The sequence below is a fragment of the Pelodiscus sinensis genome, chromosome 2 (assembly GCF_049634645.1).
Source record: "Pelodiscus sinensis isolate JC-2024 chromosome 2, ASM4963464v1, whole genome shotgun sequence".
Classification (NCBI taxonomy): Eukaryota; Metazoa; Chordata; order Testudines; family Trionychidae; genus Pelodiscus; species Pelodiscus sinensis.
In genome coordinates, this window is record NC_134712.1 from 219,554,197 (window position 1) to 219,573,317 (window position 19,121).

A 19,121-nucleotide genomic window follows, 5' to 3' on the forward strand; every position below is an offset into this window, starting at 1 on the left:
ATCATTTTGAATTATGACCCTATCCTCCAGAGCAGTTGCAACCCCTCCCAGCTTGGTATCATCTGCAAACTTAATAAGCTTACTTTCTATGCCAATATCTAAATCATTGATGAAGATATTGAACAGAGCTGGACCCAAAACAGACCCCTGCGGAAATCCACTAGTTATACCTTTCCAGCAGGATTGTGAACCTTAAAACCTTCTGGATGAAAGGGTATTCCATGCAAAGTGGTAGCTCTTATAGTGTCCAAGTTATTAGCAAACAAACTTACGAACGTTCTACTTTATATATTAGATTGTTCCGTTACCTAATGGCATGAGAATTTGCACTGCCAATAAGGAAATTTACTGGTTTTGAATTCATTTATTGAAGGAAGCCCTTCTCTGGAGTCTGAGAAAATCTGTGCAGTACTAAATCCTAGAAGAGATGCTAAATGGGAAAACCGTGAATGTGATCAGAAAGTTGGCTATATTTGTAAAAAGGAAAACTCCACTTTGAATTCTTCCATTCTTCCTTCAGGTTGGTCAGTCAATAAAAATTAGCATTAAAGCTTTTTCTTTAAATCATATGGATTTAGTCTGCAAAGATGTACAATAGAAAAGCATTTTTATTTATATGAAATTGCAAACTCGTTTCATCCAAGAATAATCCTTTTTAAAACACACACAAAATCACTGTTCCATTTTATTTCCATTTTCCAGTGACACAGAACTAACCATTCCCCCCATTTCCCTGTTTTAGATGCTCTAAGAAGAATACTGTTATTTCATTTATCTAAAGTAGGATGACTAAACTTTGACTACTATTCTAGAACTCAAAGCATGCCTAAGTTTTTGGGTTTTTTAAAATTTATAAAACCATAGGTGACCATAAAAACCATGGACATCCAGATGTAATTTAACTTCTCTAAAAAGTACAGTGGATTGTACTTCCCCACATAAAGCCAATAGGAATTCAAGATGTTTAAGCAGCAGGGTGATCGCTGGAAGTCCTGTAAAGACTGCAGTATGTATTCAGAGCACCTCCTGATAAAGTCACATGGAATGCATCCTACAGTCTTAGATCCAGATTAGATTAGAAAGACAGACTTCTTTTCTCTGTCAAACTATTTAATGTGATGATGTGGAAAGTAAACATAATCAGAGAGGCAATTATTACTGTTTCAATAATATGCAAAGCACAAGAATGCATTCTGTGAAAATATTACATCTGGAATTATAAATGTTCATTTTGTCCAAATGTGGAACTTTACAATGTTGATATGTTCAAACTGTGAAGTCCATTTTGCACTGATCCCATTTTTTTCTCTTGTTTGAATGGGTTTATATTTTCTACACTGACGTCTGAGTATCATAGCAAATAGATCTAATAGCCTCATATATTTGTATGCAGAATGATAAAAATACTTCCAGTATCTTAACTCTGCTTTTCTTTTTAATTAATTATATAATTAATTTCAAATGTTAATCAAGCTTACTCTGTGCTCTAATTTGAATTGTTCTGAAATATTTTTATTTATTTTAGAGCTCTCTGCTTCTAGTAAATGCCCAGAAGGTTGGTTACCATACACAGATTACTGTTATGTGATCCATAGGGATCCCAAAGTGTGGAAAGAAGCCTTGACTTCCTGTAGAAAGGAGGGTGGTGATCTGGCCAGTATCCACAACATTGAAGAGCACAGCTTTATAGCTTCTCAACTTGGGTACAGTGAGTATTGCTATAGGGCAGTAATTTGTACACATGGATAATTTAAAAATTAGAAATAGCTTTTTAATGGCTTATATTTAATTTATATGGATATTTATAGGTAAGCACACACATACATATGCATAAACTATCCTGGATGATTTATACTAACTTACCATCACTGTTAACTTATAACATACCTTTTGAAGGAAAACACAGCACCAGTTACTGTAACACTGGGTAACTGTGTGGTTATAAAAGGAGCAGCAAATACCACTGCTATGTAGACTAATTTGCTTACCAGGTGGCATTTCCTATCTCTTCTTGAATGAAGGAAGAACAATGAAATAGACATCAAAATGAACATCATTGCCAATGTATCTGTAATGGCTTCATAATGCAATGTAACAATTTCAGCTCATCTTCATAGCATCCTGCTCCTGCAGACTATTACAACGTAGATAAAAATGTAGCTGAATTTATGTTCTCAGAGCCAACTGATGAGCTGTGGATTGGTTTAAATGACCTCGGGATTCAAATGTATTTTGAATGGAGTGATAAGATGCCTGTGACATACACCAAGTGGCTCCAGGGAGAACCAACCTATGCAAACAGCAGACAAGAAGATTGTGTTGTTATAAAAGGACAGGTAAAATAGTGCAATTATATTGATGAAATAACATCCTATATTTTCTGGTTTTTAAAGTTTTCAGTTAGATATTGAAAAACTGGATAACTTGTTTTAGGATAATACCATATGATAATATCTCTAGTTGCTCAATAAAGTTTATGGTTTAAATTTTAGATCAGTATTCAGATATGATGATTTACATCTCTAGCATATCCAGAAATCCTTGTAACTCTGCACCCAACTCTTCAGGTCAACTCAACTACTGCTGTATTTTCTTTGTAATTCATGCTCCAAAATCCTGGGGAAATAATAAGCACATTTCTTTTTACTTTTAAAGGAATTCTTTTTTTATAAAAAACATAAGCAGTTCTCTGAAGAATTTTAGTTCCTTTTAACTGATAATCTTTTCTCCAAACTGCCTTCAGGATGGATACTGGGCAGACAATGTTTGTGATAAGAAATGTGGATACCTTTGCAAAAAAAATCTATTGCAAGACACTCCTAGAACAGCGGAGCACATTGATCCTGGCTGCCAGAAAGTAAGGACAAAATAAATTCTGTTTAGATCCTTGAAGTAATTTGGTATTTTTTACTTCCAAGTTGCTAGTTTGTTTGCTAATGATTTTCAAAATGAAAAAAATGTGGTCCTTCATTGAAATGAAATATTATTTGAATTCTCCCCTTCCTCCCCCCTGTATGTACTTATATATAGTGCTATGTTTTCTCTCAGTACAATGTCTGAATGAGACAGAAACTGGTATTGTAGTTTGGGGCATATATGATTCATGTTGGTGTAGATATATTTCAACTTGGGCTGTAGATTAATTACAGTTAATTCACACAATTAACTCAGAAATTAACCATGATTAAAAATAATCTCAATGGCAGTTTTAATCACACTGTTAAACAATAGAAATTTATTACGTATTTTGGATGTTTTTCTACATTTTCAAATATATTGATTTAAATCATAATACAGAATGCAAAGTGTACAGTGCTCACTTTATTTTTTTATTTCAAATCATTAATTGGATTATAGATTTAGTGTGAATTACTTTTGTAACTTTATTATTGGGTGTCAAATTAATATATCATTTTATAAGGGTAGAGTTATACAATATTGCAGTCTGTTACTGATTCCTGGTCATTCCTGATTGATGTTGACAGGGCTGGAAAAGGCATGGTTTTTACTGTTACTTGATTGGACATGCATTTGTAACATTTTCAGAGGCAAAGAAAACCTGTGAAAGGAGCAAAGGCTATCTAACAACTGTTAAAGACAGGTATGAAAAAAAAATAAATTTAATCTTAAAACTTTTCAAAATATTTAAGAACTTTTCTAAAAGCTTGTAGTGTTAAAATAGATAAATCAATATTTTAAAATAGTTTGAATTAAAACAAAAAATATTCTATATTGTGAAAAATTACTCAGAAAATACTTCTTTTCAAACTAAATATTATATTTTGACATGTTCTCTTTTGACAGTTCTCTAGGCAGATAGAAAGTAAAACTATGCATATGTGAAACAAAAGTCAGAACTATATTTGGCAGAAAAAAAGTTTGTTTTAGAAATATCACATTTCTGTTCTACCAGCAATCACCCCATGCCATGGCTTTGTCTACTTTATAAGTGCTAGTGTAACCTACACACCTAGTATGGTTACTGAATAATTCAAGTGGTACCTAGACCGCAGCAACAGTTAAGACCAAGATACCTCTACAGCATGGGTTGGGAGCCAGCTGGCTTTTAGTTCAGAGGGTAGAGGCTCTTAAACTCTGCTTCAGAGGTCCCAGATTCAAATCCACCTGGTGGTGGTTACATTAGCAGAATATAACAAGTGGTATAGCATAATTACTCCTACTACAAGCTCAGAGAGGCATTTCCATGTAAAAACAAATGTTATTGAAACTAAATTTTGTAAATGTATTACAATAGTTTGGGGTGCTAGGAAAAAGAGCAATAATAGGAGGATTTTTCAGATCCAAAACAAAAATCCAAATTCAAGTCTCTATAGCAAATCGAAGCCTAGGAGAGTGTCTGCTTTTAGAGTGGTGTCAGCAGGAAATGATGGTATGAGAATGAAGACAAGGTGGGGGGAAATAAGCAGAAAGAGGACAGACAGAAAAAAGAATGAGCTCTTTAAGCAAATGAAGGACCTGCCTCAGGGAGACTGGTGATCCTATGTATGAAAGAGAGGGCTCAAAGGGCATAGTTTGAAAGGGTCTAGGTGAAAACCTGGAGCTGGGGATTGGGAGAACGGAGAAAAGAAAAGAGGGCTATACAATGGCTGCAGGGCATTGCAGACTGGAACACAGTTAATGCAGATAAAGAGAGAGTATGGTGCCTCACAGCAGAGAGGAAATATAACTATGCAGCACTTGATCAGCTTTTGAAATTCTAGTATTTTGAGGACATAACAAATTATGAGAAAATCAGGTTTGATCTCAGTTGGCCACTTCCTCTCTTGACAGGTATGAGCAAGCCTATCTGACTAGTCTGATTGGGCTGAGGCCTGAAAAATATTTCTGGATCGGTCTTTCAGATGTAGAGAAACAAGGGACTTTCAAGTGGAGCGACGGTGAAGCAGTTCTCTACACTCACTGGAGTCCAGCAATGCCAGGTATGCTTTGTCATAGGCACTTTGTGTGGTGTTGTCTATATGGTACAGTAATACACTCACAGGTTTGTAAATCCTAATGCACACTGCAACTTCCTGAGCAGTCCGTCTTGGCCAGTGTGCCCACTGTAATGGCCTCCTCTTGTTCTCCCCCTACAGGGCACTTATAGACTCCCCAGAATCTTTCTTACAAGTCTTACCTCCCATTTCCAAGCGCTGGTTTAATGCCCACAAACAGTTCAGGCCATTAGGTCTTATCACTGCAGACTGAAAAGTCACACTTATCTCTGGATCTTGCACCATCCACACAGAGATCTTGTTCTGCCAATACTTGCTGTTCACTGAGTCACTTCTCATAGCTGTCTCTCCCTGGAGTTCAGCCTTGTGGATCTGGCTTCTCTTGCCAGGCAGTCAATCTAACTGGCTGGAAGAGAAGAGAGCCTGTTCCATCCTACATTCCTGGGCTCCTTATTACTGAGCCCTTAAACGGACAGTATCCTATATTTCTCCCTACGAGGAACTCCTTATTGCCTGGGCTGCTTCCTCCCTTCCACTACCAGAACATTTCCTGAGACTATGTTCATTCCAAGTCCCTGGAACAGGGTCTTTTAGATCCCCTATACTCTTAAAGGACCAATACACCCTGTTACACACAGCAATACGAGGCACTCTAAGGCTGTGTCCAGACTCAGGGGTTTTTTCAGGAAAAGTAGCCTTTTTCCGAAAAAACTTCACCTGCGTCTAGACTGCAGCCGCGTTCTTTCGAAATTAAATTGAAAGAACGCGGCTTTTCTTTCGACGGCGGTAAACCTCATTTCACGAGGAAGAACGCCTTCTTTCGAAAGTGCTTCTTTCGAAAGAAGGCGTTCTTGAATGTAAATAGGGCTTCTTCGAAAGAGAGCATCCAGACTCACTGGGTGCTTTCTTTCGAAAAAGCGGCTTGCTCTTTCGAAAGTTCCGCGTACAGTCTAGACGCTCTCTATCGAAAGAGGCTCTTTCGAAAGTATCTTTCGAAAGAGGCTTGCAGGCTAGACATAGCCTAAGACATAGTCTAGACTGCAAAGCTTCTTTTGAAAAAAGCTTTTTTGGAAGAGATCTTCTTAAAAATCTTCTTTAGAAAGTGAACATCCATACTTCAAAAGCACAAAAAAGTGATCTGCTTTTTTGAAAGACAGCATCCACACTCATTGTACGCTCTCTCGCATGTAAGTTGTAATTACTATAGGCGGAATGGCCACCAGTGCACCTGTGCCTTTTCCTTTTTCCTCTTCTTTCGAAAAAGCTCCCTCTTCTGCATCCACACGTACCTTTTTCTGACAGAGCTCTTTCAGAACAGTCGTTCTTCCTCGTAGAATGAGGTTTACCAATGTTGGAAAAAGCCCTGCATTCTTTAGATTTTCTTTCGAAAGAATGCAATTGCAGCATGGATGCAGGTGAAGTTTTTTTTGAAAAACAACCATTTTTCTGAAAAAACCCTGTAGTCTAGATACACCCTAAGTGGCTTTTGTAGACCTTACTGGCATGTGCTGAATGGTTCTTATCATGCGTTGGTGCAGTCCTGTTTCAAAGTTATCATGTTAATGTGTGCTAGCGAACTTTTAGTGCATGCCAGCCAGCAGGATCTACATGGGCTGGGTGAATCCATGTTTACAAGGCTGCCAGTGAAATTTCAGTCTTTAGCAGAGGTGATGAATAGAGTGGTTAACAATTCTCAAATCCATCTTCAGTGAGGGACTCAGCAAGACTGAATATTGTAAATAAGGTCAAAGGTATTTGTAGCTCGTCTTTCACACACTTTATAAGTATAAAAAACCACATTGTATAGAAAATGAAAGGAGGGTGGATTGAATAGGGGGAAAAAGCACTGCAGAAAACTGCCTGAAAGAATGTTGGCTAGTTTGCAGGCAAGGGTTTTGTTTGTTTGCTGCCCTCAGGTGGTTTCTGAATCTGCTTTCCTTGTTCCTATCTGTTCATCCATTTTGTTCAGCTTACCTCTTACTTTATTACTGGATTAGATACCTTGCATTAAGAGTTTTTAAAATAATACATCAAATATGATAAACAGAACCATAGCAAAGTTTGACAAAACTGGCCACTTTATGGAGGTGCTCTACGGAATATCGTTCCAGATGGCTTTCAGATTCTGAGACCACAAACTGCCAAATAATGAATGTGAATGTCTCATAAGTATATGGGTATGTGAGCATTTCAGATGGTATTTGTAGGATCTTAATCATTCCAGCTACTTGCATTGTCACAGAAAAGACAAAGGCAGAGTGTCCTTTAGATACCAAAGGTTGCTCGTGCATTTGAGATTTAAAATTTTTGGAGAAGGAGTTAAGATACAGGACAGCTCCGATATCACCCTTTCAGTTTACTCACTTTGTAAAGTCTTAGAGGGATAGCCATGCTAGTCTGAATCTTCAAAAACACTTAGGAGTCCTGTGGCAACTTAAAGATGAACAGATTTATTATAAGCGTCTGTAGGTAAAAACCACTTTGTCAGATCCTTGCATCAGATGAAGTGTTTTTTACCCATAAAAGCTTATTCTCAAATAAATCTGTTAGTCTGGAAAGTGTCCCAGCATGGGTGGCAGGTAATGTAGGCATAGTAAGGCATTGCCTTTCTAAAACTGCAGCAGCCCAGCTTCCTAAAGGCTAGAAAGTGCAGGGCCCGCAGTGCAGTAGCATGGCTCCCTGGTGGCCGGGGAGGGCTGGGCCCATGGCACAGAAGCCCTGGCCTTCAGCTGGGTTTGATGGAGTTGTTGAAAGAGTGTGGTCTTGGGGGAAGGGATGTGGCTTCAGGTGGAAGGGGGGGGTTGACTTGCTTTCTCCAACTGGGCCTTCAGCCGTCGACTATGTGGCCCAGGACTCCTAGATGTTTTCACTTTGAAAAACTCCTTATTTGAGCAGCCAGATAACCATGACCCAACTCTAGTACAGATTTCACTCTCATAAAACATAAAATGAGTTACAAAAGTTACAGTGGGAGCAAAAAGGAAAAAAAACTGTACATTTTAATTTTATTTATATATTATAAATATATAAGGGAGAAAGCCAGGATGTGTGGCAATGACAACCGGAAGTGAAGCTGGATTATGGCATGTTCAGGAGTGTGAAGAAAAGGCAAAATTTCTCTGCAAACAACCAGTTGACGGAACGACCCTACAGCATCCTATTCCAGAAAAAATGTCTGATTCTAAATGCCCTACAGGTTGGCATTCAAACAATAACATCAGTTCATGTTTCAAAGTAAGTATTAAATGTCCAAAGGAATAGTGCATTGCATATAATAATACATGCAGACAGATACAAAGAAAGTTTAAACTTGAGAGATACCCAGACTATTGTGCAAATGTAACAAGCTAGTGTATAGACAATTTATGGGTCTTGAGTCAACTGTCAATTATCAATGAAATTGCAGATTATAATCTGAAGAGGGATTTCTGTATTCCATGTTAAATACGTTTACTTTTATGTAAGATTAGCTATTTGATTTCTCATATTGTCTTAAATTGTCATAGAGGAAAATAGATAAAATGGGAGGTTTTTTATAATGGAAAGAGCATAAGGCACAGTGTTTAATTGTAAAATATATCATTAGCTTTTTGTAAGAGAAGGAAACAAAAAGAAACCATGGCTTGAAGCTCGAGATTTTTGTAGAGCAATAGGAGGCGATCTGGCTGCCATCACTAGTGAAGAAGAAGAAGAAGTGATACAGCGTTCAATAATGTAAGTATAGGCATTGAAATTCATCTTTCAGTGTAACAATATTGACATATAACATGTTGTATAGAAATCTAAAAATTCTCTTGGATCCTTCCTGAGATAGTCAGTTGAAAATCTATGAATATGTATAATCAGGTGTATTAGAAAAAGTGTTGAGTCAATACAAAAACTTTACAAGTTAAATAGAATTTTCATGTACTAATTTCTAAGTGTGGTTTGAGAGTTTCTAAAATTGGTTTATATTGTACAAAAAACTTAAGAATAATGGGGAAAAAAGAATGGATGTTTCCATTTAGAACTAATTTCCACTTACATTTCATCAAAATATTGGACAGAAAGAGATCACAAGAGATCATCCATTTTCCCTTATTGAGACCAGACCAAAGTATCTATCTAGAGGCCTAGACTAGGGGTCCAGACTGTTATGCCCTTTTTAAGCATTTGATTTGTCTTGTATGCCACAAGTTTCACTTCACTTTAAAACAACTTGCTTATAAAATTGGACCTAAAAATAAAAATGTGTGTCAGCAAACTATTACTGAAAAATTACTTACTTTCTCATTTGTATTATTTAATTATAAAATAAATCAATATAAATAAAGGAATATAAATATTATACTTACATTTCAGTATATAGCTAACAGACCTGTATAAACAAGTGAGTGTCTAAATAAAATTTTCATTTGTACTGATATTACTATGGCTTTTTATGTCGATTTCTGTTAAGTTAGGCAAATATCTAGAGGAATTGATGTATTCCCTGGAAGACCTCTGTGGACCCCCAGGGATAGGTGTACCAATCCCCTCAGTTAGCCTGTTCTTAAAAACCTCCAGTAACTGTGATTTCACAACTGTTTTGCCCATCTATACGAGTACTTAACAAACATATTTAGAATGTTTTCCCTTACATCTAACCTAAATGTCCTTTGCTTCAGATTAAGCCAATTATTTCTTGTCCTAACTTTAGTGGATATAGAGAATAATTTGATTCCCAAGCTCCTTATAATGGCACTTAAGATATTTGCAGACTGTTACCAGCTTCTCCCTCAGTCTTATTTTCTCAAGGATAAACATGTCCATATTTTAATCTTTCCTAACACTGAGGTATCCTAAACCATTAATCATTTTATCATCTGCGTGGACACTTTTCCTAAAAGAAGGCAACAATGAAACACCAAAAAAAAACAACAATTTAGCAACTTTTAAATTATCATTTGTCACACAATACATTTGTCACACAATACTTTGCATTGCTCTGATGATTATGAAAGTTAGACACATAACTGCAACTGTCTGGTTTTGAAAATCTCCACTGAAGTTAGTTGCCAACAATTAATTCAGTGAAGACCTCTCCTATACAGAGGTCAACACTTCACTGCCATGTACTTCTGCAGAATATTTATCTTCTGATCCTTTCACAATTAATTTAAATTATTAGGTTTAAAGTTCTGAATAGTCCTTTAAGCCTCCAGCAGACAAAAGAGAGATTTGTATAGAGAGCTTTCAAATGTACTTCTCTGTGGTAAGTACTAGAACTGACTGTGTATAATGATGCCCTGTTACATTTACATACTGTTCTATTTCCATCATACATTTTAGGGACAAAGGACTGTCTTTTCGTCCTTTCTGGATTGGTTTAATTTGCCTGGATCCTGATGAGGGCTTTCGCTGGAGCAATGACTCTCCAGTGAGTGATTTAGTTTTTAACTGTATAGCTGTCTTTCTCATATCAACATCCTTGGAGTGACTGGGGCCAGTTCAGTAATGGACCTGTATTTCAGATGACTAGAATCTTCTAGTAGGTCAAAAGCTCACTAGTGAAATGACTGGACAACAATCCCCTCAGAGTGTTCTGGATTCCCACAGGGCCCATCAGTCTTTGAGGTTTTGCCATCAAGATACATGTTCGTAGGGACTATTGAAAGGCACTGACTACTAGCTTGGACTTAATTATCTTATTGCGACGAAGATATAATACAGTCTCTCCCATATGTATTTTGTTACTGCATGAAACTATATAATATAATTCACTTAATTTTAACTCTATTGGGTATGTCTACACTACAAAGTTAATTCGAACTAACAGTCGTTAGTTCGAATTAACTTTGATAGGCGCTACACAGGCAAACCGATAGTTCGAACTTAATTTGAACTAGCGGAGCGCTTAATTCGAACTAGGTAAACGTAATTCCGCGAGGACTAACGCCTAGTTCGAATTAACTAGTTCGAATTAAGGGCTGTGTAGCCACTTAATTCGAACTAGTGGGAGGCTAGCCCTCCCCAACTTTCCCTGGTGGCCACTCTGGGCACCACCAGGGAAACTTTTCTGCCCCCTCCCAGCCCCGGAGCCCTTAAAGGGGCACGGTCTGGCTACGGTGCTCGTGCCAGGTGCAAGCCTGCCAGCACCCAGCCAGCAGACCCTGCACCTGGCACGGCTCGAGCCGGCCACCTGCTGCCACCCAGCCCTCCGCCTCTTCCCGGGACCAGGCTGGCGGCTCCCAGGAGCCTGCCCGGGGCCACAAGAGGCGGGTGCCCGCCTGGTCTAGTGCAGACATTGTGGACCTCATCCACGAGCTCTGCACTAGGCACAGGAAAGTGGCCGTCTAGGGCAGGATAGCTGCCAGCCTGGCCACCCAGGAGCAGGTGTGCATGAAAATCAAGGGGGTCCAGTGAGACCCCCGACCCTGAGCCCTGAGCTTAGAACAGCCGTACTGGGTCAGACCAAAGGTCCATCTAGCCCAGTAGCCTGTCTGCCGACAGCGGCCAACACGAGCAACCCCGGAGGTGAGGGAGGAATGGGGTATGAGCCCCCGATGGGGAGGACTGGGGTGGCTCTGTGGGCTCCTCTCCTGCAGCCCCCCGATTGACACCCCCCACGGATGGCAGCCTGCGTCAAGTGCAGCTGGGCTGATGGCCGAGTGCTGTGATGTGCCGAGTGTGGGCATTCAGGGCACTCCAAGAGAGGACTGCTTTGCTGTCCCTCATCAAGTTAGACAAGCGAGCAGGGAACCCCTGAGAACTGTGTGTCTGGGGTGGAGTTCGGGACCCTTTAAGCACAGCCCTCGGCTAGCCTGAGACAGCATCTCCACGCTCTAAATCCTAATCTGATGCCCTGCCGGCACTGCTTCCGGCCATCCTTAACCTCGGTTCAGGGTCCACTCAATGTGGACATGCTAGTTCGAATTAGCAAAACGCTAATTCGAACTAGTTTTTAGGTCTAGATGCGTTAGTTCGAATTAGCTTAGTTCAAATTAACTAATTCGAATTAAGTTAGTTCGAATTAGTGCTGTAGTGTAGACATACCCTCAGATATCTCTTCTTACAAAGGCTAAATATGGTGCTCTTATAACATCTCCATCTGGTGTTGGCAAAAGAACAAGAGCTTGCTTGAAATTAAACCTGTGTGTTCTCTCTTTGCTTGCTGGTGCAGAGCATAATTTTTGTCCCTCTTTAAGAAAATTAACCAGAAGTATGTTTCTGTTATAGATGAGATACACAAATTGGTATAATGCTGAACCTAGTGATGAGCATGGAAATGAACACTGTGGAACAGTCAATGAAGAGTTTTCCATGAATTGGATTAACACCCACTGTGAACATTTTAATGATTGGATTTGTCAAATAGAGAAAGGTAGGTTAAGTTCCATTTATATCAGAATATTAAACAAAAAAAATGACCAGATAGCTGAACTAATTAATGGTTTCTTTAAACTTGAAGCCTTGAGATATATTTTGCTGAATGAAAAAATCCTTTAATATCATGAACACACATATAAATATAAGAAATTAATTTATCCTTTCCTTTACAGGTACACCATTGAAACCAGAACAAACAAGCTCTTCTGCCAGTAAGCTCTTGTCTATTTTCTCTTACCTGGAGAATAGTGATCTATAAGAAATGTTGCATAACTTAATGAACACCAGGAACAGAACATGTGCTTTCCTTATTTACCTTGCAGTGTATGAAGTGACTGAAGATGGGTGGATTGTATATGGGGACAAGCAGTATTTTTTCAGTGCCGAAAGTTTCCCTTTAGAAAAAGCTAGAGAGTTCTGCAAGAAGAATTTTGGAGACCTTGTTGTAATTGAGAGCAATAGTGAAAGAAAGTTTCTATGGAAATATGTAAGCAAACATTTTATTATTTAATTTAGCATATACACTCTGCTACATAATGCTTATGAAATACATAAGAATGTGCATTTTACTTCATTTCTTCACTGCATGATCTGTAATAGATTTGAAAATTAATTGGAAACAGACATATATAAAGCAGCTTCATAAAAGAAAATTAAATGTTTAAAATAGTAGCCATGGGTATGTCTACACTACAAAGTTAGTTCGAACTAACAGATGTTAGTTCGAACTAACTTTCATAGGCGCTACACTAGCGCTCTGTTAGTTCGAATTTAATTCGAACTAACGGAGCGCTTAGTTCGAACTAGGTAAACCTCATTCCACGAGGATTAAGCCTAGTTTGAACTTACTAGTTCGAATTAAGGGCTGTGTAGACCCTTAATTCGAACTAGTGGGAGGCTAGCCCTCCCCAGCTTTCCCTGGTGGCCACTCTGGGCACCACCAGGGAAACTTTTCTGCCCCCCTCCCTGCCCCGGAGCCCTTAAAGGGGCACGGTTTGGCTACGGTGCTCAGCACCCTGCACCTGGCACGGCTCGAGCCAGCCACCCGCTGCCACCCAGCCCTCCGCCTCTTCCCGGGACCAGGCTGGCGGCTCCCAGGAGCCTGCCTGGGGCCACAAGAGGCGGGTGCCCGCCTGGTCTAGTGCGGACATTGTGGACCTCATCCATGAGCTCCGCACTAAGCACAGGAAAGTGGCCATCTAGGGCAGGATAGCTGCCAGCCTGGCCACCCAGGAGCAGGTGTGCATGAAAATCAAGGGGGTCCACTGAGACCCCCGACCCTGAGCCCTGAGCTTACAATGGCCGTCCTGGGTCAGACCACAGGTCCATCTAGCCCAGTAGCCTGTCTGCCGACAGCGGCCAACCCTAGGGACTCTGGAGGGGATTTACCGAAGACAGTGACCAAGCCATTTGTCTCGTGCCATCCCTCTCCAGCCTTCCACAAACCTTGGGCAGGGACACCACTCCTACCCCCTGGCTAATACCACTCCATGGACCCAACCTCCATGACTTGATCTCACTTCCCTTTAAACTCTGTTCTAGTTCTAGCCTTCACAGCCTCCTGCAGCAAGGAGTTACACAGGTTGACTCTGTGCTTTGTGAAGAACAACTTTCTGTTACTAGTTTGAAGCCTGCTACCCATTCCTTTCCTTTGGTGTCCTCTAGTCCTTCTTTATGAGAACTAATGAAGAACTTTTCTGTATGCAACCTTTCCACCCAACTCATGCTTTTAGAGACCGCTATCCTGTCCCCCCTCCGTCTCCTCTTTTCTAAGCTGAGAAGTCCCAGTCTCTTTAGCCTCTCTTCATATACCCCTGATCATGTTAGTTGCCCTCCCCTCTCCCAGCCTCTCTCTTCCCCTCTCCCACCTCCTTTTCCCAGTCTCCCCCAGTTTTGTTCAATAAAGACAGATTCCATTTTTGAACACAATTGTCCTTTATTTTGTACATCAAGAAAAGGGGCTTGGGAAGGGTAAGTGGAAGGAGGTGAGGGAGGAATGGGGTACACACCCCCGATGGGGAGGACTGGGCTGTTTCTGTGGGCTTCTGGGGGTGGAACCTCTCCTGCAGCCCCCCGATTGTCCCCTCTCCCCAGATGGCAGCCTGCGGCAAGTGCAGCCAGTCTGATGGCCGAGTGCTGTGATGTGCCCAGTGTGGGTACTCCGGGCATTCCAAGCCAGGACTGCTTTGCAAGCGGGGAACCCCTGAGAACTGTCTGTCCGGGGTGGGGGTCGGGACCCTTTAAGCACAGCCCTCGGCTAGCCTGAGACAGCATCTCCACGCTCTAAGTCCTCCTCTGATGCCCTGCCGGCACTGCTTCCAGCCATCCTTAAGCCCGGTTCAGGGTCCACTTAATGTGGACATGCTAGTTTGAATTAGCAAAACGCTAATTCGAACTAGTTTTTTAGTCTAAATCCGTTAGTTCGAATTAACGTTGTAGTGTAGACATACCCTAACAGAGCATGGTGCTACTCCATTTATTAGGCTCAAAAGTCAACTATACCTAGTCTCAGTCATTATACTCCTCGGAATCCAGTGGGTGTTGTCCTTGAGTCAGATGTTGCACAGTTAGACCCTTGAAACTTTTAAACCACTGCAAATGTGGGAACTAACAGAGCTGCTAAAATCATAAAGTCTCTACTCCAATAAAAAATCACTGCATTGGGCTGGTGCTTTTGGTGTGGAGAAAGCAGAGAAGGGAGATTTTGAGGCCCCATTAATTAATGGATTGGTCTAAAATAAAACATTTAGGTTCTTTTTCACTCTTAACTTAAATAAATTAGATTCTTCCTAAAATTAAGGAAGGAATGCTTAGCCTTGGTCTCAGTCTCTCCAAGAAAACAAGCTCCTTCCTGGGAAATACTACCCAGTGCTAGATACAGTACCCACCTTCTCTTAAAATTGAGAATATGTTTTTTCCAGGCTGGTTAGCATAAAATTCCTAGTGTTTTGATTACAGCAGTATGGCAGCCAGAACTAGCTGGAATGCATTTGGGAGAATGAGGCAAAAGTTTATATTCTTGCAGATGTGATCCATATTTCCAGAGTCTCAGTCTTGTCAGCTGTACACACTGTCCACTAGATTATTTCAATGCAAATAATATTTAAAAGAATCTACCTTTTAGATCAAAGAGCTTTGTAATATACATGGCAGTATTAAATTAAAATCAAATCTTTGTGTTCAGATTTTAAGAAACGGCAAAAAGGAGTCATATTTCATTGGTTTAATTCTGAGTGTTGATCAACAGTTTATGTAAGTAAGCAAGCAATATCTAATTTTATTCCACGGAGTATTTAACATCTCATATTTAGTGCATTGATTCATAAAAGGGCTCAGTATGGTGCACACTCACTGTCAATATATCCTCTTATATCCTGGCCACCTGTTGCACTGGTTTTAGTCTCCAGCAACCATGATTGCTTCTGTGTGCAATTAAGCTCCCTGGCTGAGATGTATTTAAGTTAGAACACTTTCAGGGTATGTCTATACTAGCCCCCTAGTTCGAACTAGGGAGGCTAATAAGGGCGACTGAAATTGCAAATGAAGCGCGGGATTTAAATATCTCGAGCTTCATTAGCATGTTCCCGGGCAGTCGCCATTTTGGAAATTGACTAGCCCAGAAGAACTGCCCACATCTACACGCAGCAGAGAAAGGCAATTCCAAAATAAACCCCTTACTTCGAATTTAATTATGGTTTAAACAAATTACATCTTAATGAAGGAGGTTTTTTAATTGGAACGTAAATGCTATGAATACAGAGATAATTGCCATGCAAAATAAAATGCATATAGAATTCCTGAGCTTAAGAGCTTAAGCTCAAGGCTTTAGTTATGTTTAAACCTAATGGACGTTGAGCTCAAAGTCACACATGGAAAGCAGTGAATGTACTTGTACACTTGCGGCATTCCTATCAAATTATTTCTGCAATAAAACAAATGGGTTTACATAGCGTCTTTTGTGAAAATGGTTTTGCCAGTAATTGTGTTGGTTTTTCAGTTGGATGGATGGAAGCCCAGTGCACTATGTAGCTTGGGCAAAGAATGAGCCAAACTATGCGAATGCTGAAGAAAATTGTGTGGCCATGCATACAAATTTTGGTGAGCTATATACAACTTTTTGACGTGTGTGTGTATACATGTTTCTCTGGCTATATCTTTTCTCCATATGTTTTTTAATTGGACTCCCATATTGGAGAAAAATAATGTACTTATAAGAAAAGATCCTCAGTCTTGGAGATGATATCCCACCCAAGGCAAATACAATGTTGGGCAAAAGCGTAATCTAAAATGTGCTGAATGGAACTGGGCAAGCAGGGGAATCCAGTCCACTTTCAAAAATATTATTGCTCTGCAGATAACAAGGGTGAAATCCTGCTCCCACAGAAGCTGATGGAATTTATACCATTGACTTAATAGAAGCCAGGTTTTCACCCCCTTTTGATAACCAGAGTTAGTCTAGCCAAAGAATGGAAAACATAGGTAAGTGCATAATATGCATGTTGAGGTTTGTGTTAAATCCTGTTTTTATCTCAGACAAAGTCATACACAGCCTCTCTTTTAATTTGAGCTCTTGAAAATCGGGAAATGGTAGCTCCCAAAATTGAAACTGTCTCAGAATACTAGATGACAGTACAATAATTGCTTTCTGTACATCTTCCCCACATAACCTCTGTTCTCACTTACACTGGAGTCCCGACACCTATATTGAGCACTACCCAAGAACTGGCAGGCTCGCAAAGCCTTTTTGCAAGCTGAGCAGGTGGGATGTTGTTTATAAACTTTCCAAGGACAGAAACTTGTGACAGTTGGCTTGCCACATGGTCAGTGGCATTCCCAGAGGAAATAAAAAGATGGGGAGGTGATAGATTTTCACCAGAAATGTCAAGCTCATCCAATGGCTTATTTTCTATATTTAAACTGCTTTCAGGTTTATGGAATGATGTCAACTGTGGCCATTCAAATGCCTTTATCTGTGAAAGGCATGGTAATACTATAAACTCAACAGTTGCACCTGCTCCTCTCGGAGGGTGTCCTGAAACATGGCATTTATTTAAAAATAAGGTATGATACCAAACGTATTGCATTGATTATAAGAACAAGGGAAATACAGAACTTGGACAATATGTATTATAGTATACACAGTTCAGTTAGTTTCTGTTTTCTTTACTTATTAAGTAAATATCTGACTTTCCCCTCCAGTGTTACAAAGTTTTTGGCTCTAGAAATGAAGATAGAGTAATGTGGATTCCTGCTCGTAGAACTTGTGTAAAGTTTGGTGGAAACCTGGCTAGCATACCTGATGAAAAAGTGCAAGGTACAGTAAATAGATCCATTTTTCAATAAAAAGATCCATTAGGGATTAGATGGGATAGCAATCAATTCCAGCAAAGAAAAGAATAGCAGAAAAGAGGTGTGTGCATTATATTATCTCTTCCTGTTATTCTCCTGGTGAAACTGTTAATGAACCTTCCTTCTAAGGCTGTGTCTACACTACAAAGAAAAGTCGGAAAAAGGCACGCAAATTGCGAAATGCAATTTGCATATAATTTTCTGCTTTTCTTCCAAAAGAGGCTTTTCTGACATTTGGCCCATCTATACACGGCCAAATGTCAGGAAAAAAAACCCTTTCAGAACATCCCTGCTTCCTCATAAAACGATGTTTACAGGGATGCCAAAAAAACACGTCTGCTTTTCCAAAACTTTTTTTGGAAAAGCAGATGCATTCCTTGGACATGGCAAAGCCTTTCCAGGATTCCTCCAGTATCCCAGAACAGCACTGTAGTCTAGACATACTCTAAGAAATATATGTTTTGTTAACACCTAAAAGTCCTTCATTATACCTGCCAAGCTTACCCCATATTCTCATACCACACCAAATGGGATGTGGTTTAGTCTAGTGGTAGACTAGTAAAAAAAAGGCAGGTAAATTAACTGAAACTAAACTTAGGCTATATTGCCACTGCCACTTATATTGATATATTGTATTTCATTCAGAGGTGTGAATAAGCAAACCCCTTCCCCACCTAGTAACATAAGTTACACCTACCTAAGCAAGGGTATGTCTATACTACAGCACTAATTCGAACTAACTTAATTTGAATTAGTTAATTCGAACTAAGCTAATTTGAACTAGTCCATCTAGACCTAAAAACTAGTTCGAATTAGCATTTTGCTAATTCGAACTAGCATGTCCACATTGAGTGGACCCTGAACCTAAGTTAAGGATGGCCAGAAGCAGTGCCGGCAGGGCATCAGATTAGGACTTAGAGCGTGGAGCTGCTGTCTCAGGCTAGCCGAGGGCTGTGCTTAAAGGCACCCGACCCCCACCCCGGACAGACAGTTCTCAGTTCTCAGTTCTCCCCGCTTGCAAGCAGTCCTAGCTTGGAGTGCCCTGAGTGCCCACACTTGGCACATCACTGCACTCGACCATCAGCCCGGCTGCACTTGCCGCAGGCTGCCATCCGGGGGGTGTCTATCGGGGCGCTGCAGGAGAGCTTCCACCCCGAGGAGCCCACAGAGCCACCCCAGTCCTCCCCATTGGGGGCTCGTATCCCATTCCTCCCTCACCTCCTTCCACTTACCCCTCCCTAGCCCCGCTTCCTGATGTACAAAATAAAGGACACGTGTGTTCAAAAATAGAAACTCTCTTTATTGAACAAAACTCGGGGAAACTGGGAAAAGGAGGTGGGAGAGGGGAAGAGAGAGGGTGGGAGAGGGGAGGGCAACTAAAATGATCAGGGGTTTGGAACAGGTCCCATATGAAGAGAGGCTAAAGAGACTGGGACTTTTCAGCTTAGAAAAGAGGAGATTGAGGGGGGA

At 40.3% G+C, this 19,121-nt stretch overlaps 1 protein-coding gene across 1 annotated transcript in view; it reads left to right on the forward strand.

Moving 5' to 3' along the window:
- The window catches only part of LOC102456945 (macrophage mannose receptor 1), a 50,826-nt gene that overhangs the window by 12,095 nt on the left and 19,610 nt on the right, over window positions 1-19,121 (forward strand). The window contains exons 6-21 of the mRNA XM_075922477.1: window positions 374-520; window positions 1,526-1,708; window positions 2,179-2,336; window positions 2,744-2,857; window positions 3,486-3,601; window positions 4,792-4,940; window positions 7,987-8,189; window positions 8,542-8,669; window positions 10,266-10,353; window positions 12,153-12,297; window positions 12,476-12,514; window positions 12,626-12,789; window positions 15,487-15,554; window positions 16,300-16,400; window positions 17,230-17,363; window positions 17,502-17,616. Coding sequence (XP_075778592.1) covers window positions 374-520; window positions 1,526-1,708; window positions 2,179-2,336; window positions 2,744-2,857; window positions 3,486-3,601; window positions 4,792-4,940; window positions 7,987-8,189; window positions 8,542-8,669; window positions 10,266-10,353; window positions 12,153-12,297; window positions 12,476-12,514; window positions 12,626-12,789; window positions 15,487-15,554; window positions 16,300-16,400; window positions 17,230-17,363; window positions 17,502-17,616 — 2,052 coding nt within the window. The remainder of the gene's footprint in view (window positions 1-373; window positions 521-1,525; window positions 1,709-2,178; window positions 2,337-2,743; window positions 2,858-3,485; window positions 3,602-4,791; window positions 4,941-7,986; window positions 8,190-8,541; window positions 8,670-10,265; window positions 10,354-12,152; window positions 12,298-12,475; window positions 12,515-12,625; window positions 12,790-15,486; window positions 15,555-16,299; window positions 16,401-17,229; window positions 17,364-17,501; window positions 17,617-19,121) is intronic.